Source organism: Mustela lutreola, chromosome 9 (genome assembly GCF_030435805.1).
Source record: "Mustela lutreola isolate mMusLut2 chromosome 9, mMusLut2.pri, whole genome shotgun sequence".
In the NCBI taxonomy this organism is placed as follows: Eukaryota; Metazoa; Chordata; class Mammalia; order Carnivora; family Mustelidae; genus Mustela; species Mustela lutreola.
Window position 1 is genome coordinate 49,617,591 of NC_081298.1, and position 11,869 is coordinate 49,629,459.

The following is an 11,869-nucleotide window of genomic DNA, read 5'->3' on the forward strand; positions in this document are numbered from 1 at the left end:
CCATTCTCTGAAATTTCAGTCTACACCCCATTTTCCTGCCCACTTTCTAAGGGAGGATGCCCACTCACACCAGCAGAGGAGAGTCTCCTGCAGGGGGCCGCTCAGAACGCTGGAATCCTGGGACTGAGAAGCATGTCCTTTAGAGAAGAAAACCCAGATGATTCTGCTTTCAAAACCCCTGATTTCTGAAAAACAATCTAGGGGTTTGAAGGGGCGGGGCGGGGGGGAGGTTGGGGGAACCAGGTGGTGGGTATTAGAGAGGGCACGGATTTCATGGAGCACTGGTGTGGTGCAAAAACAATGAATACTGTTATGTTGAAAATAAATTGAAAACAAACAAACAAAAAACCACCCTGATTTCTTTTTAAGATTTTATTTGTTTGTTTATGACGGAGTGAACAAGATAGAGCACACGCAGTGCGGTAGCTGGGCAGGGTAGGAGGCAGAAGGAGAGGGAGAAGCAGACTCCCACCGGCAGGGAGCCCAGTGCAGTCTCATCCCAAGACCAGGGGATCATTACCTGAGCCCAAGGCAGACTCTTAACTGATTGAGCCACGCAGGCGCCCCCAGTAACTTTTTAAATGCGATGTCCCTTCTATGCACATTTCAAGGGTAGACACTCGCAAAGGTTTTGTTTTCTCACAGCTCTCATTTATCTTTCTCCTCCCCTTGCAAATACTCTCTGTTTGGAAACTCAATAAAGGAAGCGGTTGACTTTGTAGCCCAGACATGTGCATGTGAGGAGCTTCTGGTCAAAATGATTCAGCAAGAAACCATCACCGCCCACCCCCACACCCTCCACCCCTACCCGCATCCCCCTTTCACCCCTACCCCACCCCCCTCACGGCGCCGCCCCCACCAGAGGCAAGCAGCCCCCATCCCCGCCAGGTGCGGTTTGCGGGGCGGGGCCCCCTCTTGGCTCCCTAGCACTACCGTTGGCAGGGGCCCCAGCTTCCCCAGCGCGCGCTGCCCTCTGCGCAGGCAGCCATGCGGCCCGTTGGGGTGCTGCTCGCCTTCTGCTGCCTAGTCTTGAGCACCACCGGAGATCATTTGCGAGGTAAGAGCAAGGTGTTCCCTGGGCCGCTTCATGTCTGGGCTCCGGAGCTCTGGCGGCTCCCCGAGGCGAGGTCCGACGGCGGGGGGGACGCGTCCTGAGTTTCCTGCCTGGGCCCCAAGTGTCATTGCTGTCTTGCCAGCCCCGGGGGACTGCTCCGCGGCAGGGGCAGGCGGCTCCGCTCCAGGCAGCAGCTGCCCTTGTGGGGTTCAGGGATAGGGGGTCTGGGGCCTGCCTAGGGGCAAGAGAAGAGTCCTCTGTAATCCCCCGCCCTGCGGTCTCAACAGGGACTGAAAACTGTCTACCCAAAGGAGACTTCCCTGTGGCCCCTCCAGGAGGATCAAGCTCTGGGATGCCCCTTGGTTGTTAAGCAGTTTCTATCTGATGTCTGTGCTTCCTGCCTGCTGGTTGCTGTCCTGTGACTTGCCCACGCCCCACCATCAGAGCCTAAGGATCAGACACTTCCTGCCAGGCCAGCACAGGGGAGAAGGGGAGGGAAGGCACTGCTGCTGTGCTCCAGAAACTGAGGCACAAGGAGATTAGGTTACTTGCCCAAGTTACTTAGCCTGTGAGCACAGGTCCTCAATAGAGCACAGAGGAGCAAGCCATGCCATACCCTCATTGGAATCATAGGCTATGGTTGCTGGTGGAGACTTAGAGGGCCCCCACCCCATGTTCTTTAACCTGGCTAGTGGAGGGATCACATGCCCTCATGGTGACACTTGCTTCTGGCCCCTGGACTGTCTTGGGTCAGTGCTGCATGTGGGGCCCTCAGGGATAGGACACCCACCTCCTCTTTCTCCCCAACCTTCATTCTTAGCTCCCATGCTGAGGCCTCTTCTCAGGATACCACTTTCTTTCTCTGCCCCCCCCCCCCCCCACCACTTAGTACCCATCCCAGGGGCACAAGTCAGGGGAAGAAACTGAATGTTCAGAACAAAGAAGCACACTCCTTCACACTCTTTAGTGAAGGGTCTCCTGGAGAGATGCGGAGCCTGCCATCTTAACTGCATGGCAATTTAATAATTGATGGTCATTGTCAACTGTTTTGCCAAGTTCTTTCCCCTTGCCGCCATTTCTTCACGGAACAGAGCAGGGACGGGAACAGGACTGCATGGGGAATTCCAAGACAGGTGGCACTGGACAACTGTTAGTGTCCTCTCATGGGCAGGCCTCCCTCTGCCACGGCTCACTGTTGGACAAAACCCTCTCCAGTCCATGCCCAAAAGGGAGCCACCTGCCCCATCGGAGCAGCAGACCTCCCCTGTCGGCCTGCTCTCTATCACTGAGTGCCAGCTGGAAAGTCCAGAGCCTACACACACATGCAGAGAGCAGTGTACTGCAGACTCCCCAAACCTTATAGCTGTGGAACCTGCAGCCTCCCTAAGCCTCAGGATCATCACCCAGGAGATGAGTAAAGAATCTCAGTACCCCTGGGCCTTTGAGAGGCCTGACTGCGCTGGCACGTGGAAGGCATTCTCACTGGGCCTGGGGTGCTTGGCAGCCACCTGTCCACATCCCTGCTCCGAGTCTCTGCCACACAAGTAGCCTACCCACGCTACCCCACACACCCCTCTGAAGCAATCTCTTCTGGTGCTTCTTTCATTTGACAGATGAGGGCCCCAGCAAGGGCCTCAGAAAGAGGGGCTTGGAGGTCCCTCTGTCTGGTGGTTGGACAGAGACAGGAACTCAGCCTACCCCAACTCTGCTCCCACAGCTCCCATAGCCTTTCCTTTCCCTCCTCGGAGAACAGATTCCAGTGCCTTCTTGTGGGGGTGACAGGGCCCCTGATGTTGGTGTCCTCTGGGCATGTGACCTCCCCATGTCCAGACATTAAAGTGCACTGACCTAAATGCAGAGCCCTGTGGCATCTTCCCTCCCTAAGCCCTTCAGGACTTAGGAAATTGCCACATCAGTGTCCTCAACACTGTCAGATTCTGTTGAAACCCAAAAGTCCTTTCTCAACCTGTTAAGAGATAACTTTCTCCTGGGAAGCTCCACAGGGCTGCCACATCACATTCTGCCCCCCTCCCCTGCCCCCAGCCAAGTTTTCGGTGGCTCATCTTCTCATTACAGGTCTTTATAATTAGTTGAGCCTGGTTTAACCCTACCCTGCACTCCCCTGGGGCCTCAGTCTCTCCTCTGTAGAATATGGACCCACATGCTGCCTGCAGAGTGGTGACAAGGGAGGGACAGCTTTAACTCTCCTGCTCCCCAGACTTTGGCTGTGCAACACACACACTCCAGATACCACATCTCTGAGGACAGCTCAGGCCCCCTTTCATGGGGAAGGGACTGACCCCCTGGCCCGAACCCCAGGCCACCCAGCCTGCACTGTCACCATCTGCTCAGTACTCACTTGGTGGCCTCCATTCTTCCCTGAGGGAGAGCTCCTCTTTGGGATGTTTATTCTCCATGAGAAGCCTTTCCCTGCCGATTTCTCTTGAAGAATCCTAAAAATAGATTTGACTTTCAACTCTTTTTTAATTAAAAATTGAACTTTTATTGTTTCTTTAGACAACTGCACTGATGAAACTTTCCTGATTTAAAGCCTATATTTTAGGAAGACATGTAGTTAGATAAAAATAAACCAACTTCAGTATTTTTCCTAAACTTTTTGTAACATTACCAAATCACTTAGGAACTGACATCATGTGTTCCAAAAAGACACACATCTGAGGTTCAGCCTCACCTACTTTCTTTCACTTCAGTTTTTTTTTTTTTTTTCCTTTCCTAAAATGAAAGAGTGAGCAGGGGCAGGGTCCGAGAGAGAGGGAGAGAATCTCAAACAGAAACCCCTCGGCGTGGAGCCCAAGTTGGGGCTTGATCTCACGACCCTAAGATCATGACCTGAGCAGAAACTAAGAGTCAAATGCTTAACTGACTGAGCCACGAAGGCTTTTTCTTTCGCTTCATTTATAATCCTGCTCCATGCAAGCTAAATTACATTTGATACATTTTATTTTAAAAAAACATCAACAGTGGTTACTAAGATTGACTTTTAATTTGAGATAGTAAGAGTGATAACATTTTGTTGCTCTTGTTATACTTTTCTGTATTTTTCAATTTCCTACCCAAAATAGACAAGCTTATAATCACATAAAGCAATTTATACAAAGCAAAACATAGAAGCTATGTTGATCCACAGTAGGGAAAGGGGGAGCCCTAAGCTCTGACGGCCAGAATACACTGGAGGTTCCAACCCTTGCGCAAAAGTAGCTTCTTTCTTTCTCTTCCAGAAATGGAGGAGCAGAAATGAAGCCTGCAGTTGTTTGCCCAAATGGCTTTTGGTTTAAAGTACAAATCACACTGGACTTCGTGTGATGCGTGAACACGGGTGCTATGGAAGCAGCCCTCGGCCTGCCCCCCCACAACTTAGGGTGTCTGTGTGCAGAGCCCAGAAGCCCCCCAGCACTACCACCTGAGTCACAGCCAAGGGGGTGGCTTGGGGAAATGCGGGTTCCAGGGCTTGACCCAGTCTGACCAGCCCAGCTGCTGGCACTCAATGATGCCAGCAGAACACAAGCAGCTTTCCTTGTTTCCATCTTTGGAGACTTTTAGCAAAGATTGTTCTAGGAGGGCTGGATTCTTGCAAAGGAGAATCCCAGTGCTGGTCGTGGACAGAACTTGGACCGGCAGATGGCCCTGACCCTGTGTTGGGCAAGGTACCGGCAGTATGCTGTTTTCATCAGGGACAGAGGGCCAGTTACATGGGGCTGCTAAAGCTTAGGGAGCCTTGCAGAGGAGTCATGAGATTCATCTTGATGTTTCAGCTTTGGGTCCAAGAATCCAGCTGGGGGAGACCAATTTGCCAGGTGGGGCCCTGCTTGGTCAGGCAGTGCTGACCAGGGGATGACCCCCTCCAGGGTCCCAGAACACACATAGACTTGTGTCTTCTCTGCCTACTCTCAGTGCTCCTTCTGCTGCACCCCATATCGGGGAGGGCAGACCACCCAGCCAGATGCCCCCCAAACTGTCCTGGTTCTCACATTAAGCAGGGCTCTCACATACACAAGAGCCCAGAGCAGGTGCACAGCATATAACCACCTGCTAGGTGGTTCACCAGCCCAGCCAGTCCACTGGCCCCATAACCCAACCCCCCATACAAGGTAGGTGGTAGTTCCCTCAGCCCCCTTCTGTCAGTCCTCATGGGTGGGAGACTCCTTGTCCCCAGTGGGACATCCCAATGCAGCTTTTGTTAAAGCTTCCATGCTCTGTTGAATTCATGCTGCCAGCTTCCTCCCCTAAAGTTGAGATTTCTTCACCGGGGAACCAGATGGTATCTTGACTCCCCCAGAGCTTTCATGCCTTCTGCCATTATTTTCTACCACCCAAATATACTCAGGTGTCTCGGGTCTGAGCTGGAGCTTGTCTCTCAGGAGTGGATGGGGTGGGGGGTGGCATGGAATGGGCACAGGTCAGCACCAGTATTTCCACCTTATATATGCTCAGCCCGGAAGCTTGGTTACCACTGCCACTACCCACACTCCCCAAGTCTCCACTTCCTGCTGCCTCGGCACCTCTGCCTCCTGCTAAACACAGTCTCCCCAGACTGAACACAGATGCCTGAGCCACCGGTGGTCCCCGAGATCATGGCAGAGGAAAGCAGAGTGAAGTCTCAGGGCAGTGCAGTCCCATGGGGTCTTCGGAAAGGACACCGTGTCCCTCTCTGCATCCACCACCATGATCCCATGTGGCTACTGAGCCCCTGAAACGGGGCCATGCCACTGAGCTGCCCAACTTCACACTGTTAAATTTAATTAATGAATGAAAACAGCTCAGCTCTGAATTATCTCTGGCATGTTAACATTTCAGGGAAATCTAGGAGAGCGTCTTCCAAAAGAGAAATCTAGGAGAGCATCTTCCAAAAGGGGCAGCAGTTTACAAATCTAAAAACTCTCTTTCCCTTCTCCCTCCTTTCAGTTTATTTAGATTTTCCCCCAAAACTGTTATTTTTTTAAGATTTTATTTATTTGACAAAGAGAGAGAAAACACAAGCAGGGGAGGGGCAGAAGGAAAGGGAGAAGCAGGTTCCCCACTGAGTGCAGAGTCCAACACGGACTCGATCCCAGGACCCTGAGATCATAACTTGAGCTGAAGTCACATGTCTGACTAAGCCACCCAGGCACCCCAACTTTTTGTTATTTTTAGACATCAGTTATCCACTGTAGAAATTGACAGAAACTTAAATTAACCATGAGCCACCAACCAGAAAAGGCCACCACTTACTTGTGGCCATACAGAGCCTGTGGGGTTTTTTACAGCCCTGTTTTCTTTATAATAAAATCTGAAGTCTGTAACCCCAATGAGCACACACCCATGGCGGGCCCAGCCTTGCCTCTCAGCCCTTCCCCACAAGCCCTCCTTGCTTCGACCATGCTGGGGCCCTGAGCCCTCAGACCCCTCTGTCTTCCCAGCCCCCAGCTTGCTCTCGGCCCCTCCACCCAGATTGGGGCAGATGGCACAGCCTGGTCCTACATGTGCTGTGGACAGACCTCTGCACGACTCCCACCTTACTTCACCTGCTGCGCGGATGTCTGTTGTGCCTGTGTATTTATGGAACGTGGGCTCCAGTGAACATAAGCTTCTGTACGCCCAGTACCTACAGGATGAGGAGGGCTCCAGAAGGGCCATGGAGCGAGCTGGATGGAGGAATGAAGTCAGGTCCTTTTCGGTGAGGGCCCTTGGGGTGTGGCCAGGCTCTGCTTCTGTGGGGCCTGAGACAGAAGATATGGAGAGGAGAGGGGCAGATAATGGGGGTCCCTGGTTCTGACAGACACTGGGGGACCCATGTGCTGGGGTAGAAGCCCCTCATGTTCCTTACCCCATCTTTTATCCAAGTATGGGCCTCCTTGGAATATTGGAAGAGCATGGAGGGATGAAAGAAAGTCAATCATCCCTCCCTCCACCACATGCCAGCCCTGCAATGGAGCTGTGTGGGATAAAGTCGCACGGCCTGACCCCGTCCTTGGACTTGCACCCAGATGGGCATGGCAGGAGGCAGCAGATGAGGGGCATCAGGTGCTACGCTGCTGCCAGAAGCCAGGTGCCAGGGGGTAGCCCCCGGATGGGCTAACCCAGAGCCTGGATGCTGGGTGGACTCTGACAAGAATCACTGAGGGAGAGGACAGCAGCCATGTCCTCACACAGGAGAAGGCAGGACAGACCTCTGGGCACTTCTCCGTGGTCCACTTCGTTGGGGACAAATGAAGGGGCTGGATCTAGATGACAGTGTCCTCAAAGGCCAATGGGGCACCTTCTTCTAAGCCCTGGGGCTGTGTCCTATCTGGAGGCTCCGCCACCTGAAGAAACATTCAAGATTTCTTTAACACATGTTAGCAACGACTCTAGGTTCTGCAAAAGACTGTGTGGGCAGGCACAGCGAGCTGGGACTACATTTTATACCTCACGGTGCCACCCCTCATGCTTAGTCCTCAACTCTGAGGAGGGAGAAATTGTGGGGCACACAACAATGCACTGTGGGGAGTGGGGTGGCTGGCTGAGGGGTAGGTAAACGACCAGGGGCCACACAGGGAGCAGATGGCAGAAACAAGGTGTGAGGTGCGACCCTGGGCCCAAGGACCCTGGTCATAGCAATGCTTTTGTCTGGTTCTATGCGTCTCTGTTTCAGGTTTTTGTTCCCAGACCCTTAACCCAGATGGGAAGCCAGGATTTCCCAAAAAAATAAACCCCCACGACCCAGGAGTCCTCCAAGCAGCCAGACACAGCGCTGAAAGGTTCAACAACTGTACCAATGACATCTTCTTGTTCAAGGAGTCTCACATCAGCAGAGCTCTGGTCCAGGTGAGGGCTGGGGACACCTCTAAGAGGCCAGGCTGCAGTGGCTCCTGTCTTACCGACCTGCCTAGTGCCCATCTAGAACCCAGACCCAGTCCAGGAGGCTGAGAGTGGCAGCCACAAATAGTCCATGAGTAGCCAGAGGTACCCTGGGCACAGTAAGAAGGCCCTGAGCCGCCTCTTGTGAAAACAAGCTCCTCCTGGGCGGAGCCATCAGGCTGGGGCCCACAGTATATCTAAAGTGGAACCCAGGAGGCCAGGGGTGGAACAGGCCCTCACAGATGGGCGTGCTGAAGGCTCTCAGTCGGGGAGAAGCAGAATGCCAGCCTGCAGGAACCACTAACCCATCAGAGCCCCCGCCCTGGCTTGCCCCACCTTGCCCCATTGTCTGCACCACTGCGCCAAGGGACCTCTTGCCATTGTCCATATGGGCCCACGTCACTCAGAGAGCTTGCCCAAACCACTGCCTCATCCCCACACACAAACCCCAGGGAAAGAGGGTGAGGGGGTCCCACTCTAACACCAACAGTTTTTAGGCATACTGATAACGGTTTCTCCTGTGTAATAGAATTACTGGAAATTCTTATAATCCTTATTCTTTTAAAAAATCACAAATTATTTAAGAGCAGCATATTTTCATGATTAGAAAGCATGTGGCAGAAAGGGAAGCTGGTATGGGGTGGGCTTTAAAAGCTGATTTCCCATCGGAAAGTGTTACCTCCCCAGGGACTCAGCCCCAGGGACTGTGGGATCTTTGTGAGCCAGACTCTCAACTGCAGAACAGAACAAGTTCCTGGTGCGCCTGCCAGTGCTCAAGGGAGGGGGCGGATGGGACGTTATCCCTCAGTGACATTGGGACGACTTTATTCCACCTGGGCCTTGGCAGGGCTGAGGCTTTATTGGGAGACCATAATGAGAAGGAACCAAGTTGCTGCCACATGCAAGTGGAAAAGCTTTATTTTCTAACCGGGGGAGGAAACAAGCTACCACTGCTGGCACTCAGGGTGGGTCAGCACTGGCCACAGGTAGGTGTCGGGGATGGAGGTGAGGCACAGGTGCCGTCCCCACTGATGGAGAGCTCTGGGCAGGAAGGAAATATTCTAGGACAGACTCAGAGCCTCAGTCTCTTCTGGGGACGAGAACGGGCATCATGAACAGGAACGACAAAGGCAGAGAGGGGCCTGGGTCCAAGCAGCAGCTTCCCTCCCAGAGTTCTCTGGTGAGTCCCAGACAGGCCCCTACACCCTCAGCCCCTTTAAGGGGGCATATGTTGGCATCCTTCCCCACTCTCCATGCCTCCTCCTGCTGGTAGAGGAGCAGCCACCCTTCTGTCCTGGACTGAGTAACACCCACCTGACCCTTTTTCCCCTTAGATCGTGAAGGGCCTGAAGTACATGCTTGACATGAAGATTGGCAGAACTTCTTGCAAGAAGATCCAGCACCCTATTCTAGATAACTGTGACTTCCAGACCAACCATACCTTAAAAAGGGTAAAACGAAGGGGTCTCACCTCCTCACAACCACTCACTGACGTCCCAGCCCTCACCTGTTCCCCGGGCTTTGGGAAACATCTCTGCTTGCAAGTTTCCAAATCTCACTCCCAGCATCCCTGCAGTGCCCACAGACCCGGGAGAACACAGAGAGGGCTCCCAAGAGGCAACGTCCAACCACCTGTCCTGAGGGGCACAGCTCCAGGAAATCAACACCCTGGGCTTGGGGCCAGGGAGGTTAGAACAAAAGGAGCTTTCAGACAGTTCAGAAATCATATACACACATACACATTCAGGAGAGAGCAAACATGACAATCTAACTTGCAAAAGAAAGTGAAAAGCGTATATTCTTAAACCTCTCAACTTCTCTGCAGATGTGAAATTTCTCAAAATAGAAACTTAGGGCAGGGGGAGAACGTCATAAGGAAGAGGCGTGCATGCACAGCCCACAGCAGCGGCACGGGGGACCTAACCGCTGTGGAGCGTTTCGGGAGGGTGGCCTCTGCGACGGGGGTCTCAGCGTGCCCTTCTTTGTTGCAGACTTTCAGCTGCTACTCAGAAGTTTGGGTCATCCCCTGGCTCCAGAAGTTCGAGGTGTCCATTCTCCACTGTCACTGACTTCCGCCTCTCAACTACACTGCACTCGTGCTCTGTACTGCGCTAGGTCACAGCCCAGCCCTGGCTGTCACAGGCCCTCGGACCTTCCGAAGTAGTCCCCCACCAGTGAGCAGAAATGGGAGTGCCCCTGGGCTCAGCATAGGGATTATGTATTTCGCATTTTCTTCTAACCCTAATTTCTTCTAACCCTAATTTCACTGATGCTCTGGTGGTAATTACTCAGGTTCTGGACCCCCGAGTGAGCCTCCTCCCATCCACTCCCACCTGATTACTTGGTGGTCCCACATACAGCAATGAAAGCGCAGAGATCCATCCCTTTGACCAAATTAACGGTTACAGCACTGGGCAGGGGGACAAGTCAGCTATTGTGCATCTTGACCTTTTGTGCATGAATAAAGTTATGAATAAATATGAATAAAGAACTGACCATCGCAAAGCAACAACTGTTGCTTTTTCCCTGTTAAAAGAAGTCAGGAAGGCGAGGTGAGCAGTGTGAGGGATCCCCCTCACTGAGTGGTCTTATGAGTCTAAGTGATTTCCATACAGCACGTTGGAGCCTTTTCCAGCCTTTCACTGCTAGCTAAAATATACTGAAGACCAGAACAGCTAGAAACAGGCCAGCCTGTGTCCACATCATGAACTGGCGTAACGAGTAGCACCCCATTTTGGAGGGCACTGACGCTCCAGCTGGACTTTCTTCTAACCAGGAGTCATACACCCAAGTTCCCTCCACTGCCTTGGAGGCTCAGGATGTGCTCAGCTGTATCTGGGCAGGCAGAGTGCTGGGACCACCTCCCATGGCCCCTCAGGAGAGGGGAGCCTGGGTTAGGGATGGACACACTGTGCTGGGGAGGAAGCAGTAGGTGCTGGCATCCTTGTCAAATACAGGGCTCCAGCTGACACTGGAAGCAGTGCAAGACCAGGCCACAGACATGCCCAGGAGCTTGCAGACAGAGATTGGCTTCACTCAGAGAAGATAGCCCCCCCACCCCTGCAAGCTTGCTCCAGTAGGCCTGGGTTGGAATGCAGAGCCTCTCACTTTGATTTCTTCCTCTCCAGTCCTCTTCAAACTATAGATTAGTACAAAATACACAATACACTGTTGCCTTAAAAAAAAAAAAAATACACACACACACACACAGACTTGGGGTACCTGGGTGGCTCAGTCAGTTAAGCCTCCAACTCTTGATTTCAGCTCAGGTCATGATCTCAGGGTCGTGAGATGGAGCCCCAGGTAGGACTCCATGTTCAGCCAGGAGTCTGCTTGAGAATCAGTCTCTCCCTCTACTTCTGCCTCTGCCTTTCCCTGCTCTTTGCTCTCTAAATAAATCTTTAAAAAATATGGACTTGATCATTCATAGGAAACAAAATCTGCATTAAAAGACGTATGACAATTTAGTATGCAGCTGTAAACTTGATCAGTATGTACAACCCAAAATGAATTACCCTTTGGCTTCTTTCAGTGAGGAAAGAGCTTTTATTTCCAAATCCAAATTCATTTTTGCTGGTTCACCTCCTTGTGGTCATTTAATTCAGGGACAGTGGTGGCAACTATGCCACAAGACATTTAATTTATTTGATGATTCTGAAGGCCATCCTTTCATCAAGATAAATGAGTTCACCAGCACTGCTGACCTCATGCATACATAAACAAGTTGGCAGGAACACCAGTGTTAGAGCTTCAGAGTCCGATGGGCCTCAGGGCAGAGCTGAAGGGGCAGGATGATGCAGCAAATGAAGGAAGGAACCCACGTGAACTCCCAGTCGGTCTTCATTAATATTTAAATATGGTCCAGAGCACAGGAAGGCCAGGCCTTTCCTGAAAATCATTACTTAGGCCTCCAGGGCTACGGGCCCACCTAGCCTCACGTGGCCTCCTGGTCAGACATGAAAATGCACATACAGGTGT

At 52.3% G+C, this 11,869-nt stretch overlaps 1 protein-coding gene across 1 annotated transcript; it reads left to right on the forward strand.

The window, feature by feature from the left end:
• The first annotated feature begins 878 nt into the window (after positions 1 to 878).
• Positions 879 to 11,302, forward strand: CST7 (cystatin F). Its single transcript, XM_059134236.1, has 4 exons — positions 879 to 1,057; positions 7,686 to 7,858; positions 9,226 to 9,342; positions 9,883 to 11,302. The coding sequence occupies exons 1-4, from the start codon at positions 988 to 990 to the stop codon at positions 9,958 to 9,960; spliced, it is 438 nt and encodes a 145-aa protein (XP_058990219.1). The 5' UTR covers positions 879 to 987; the 3' UTR covers positions 9,961 to 11,302.
• The last annotated feature ends 567 nt before the right edge of the window (positions 11,303 to 11,869 follow it).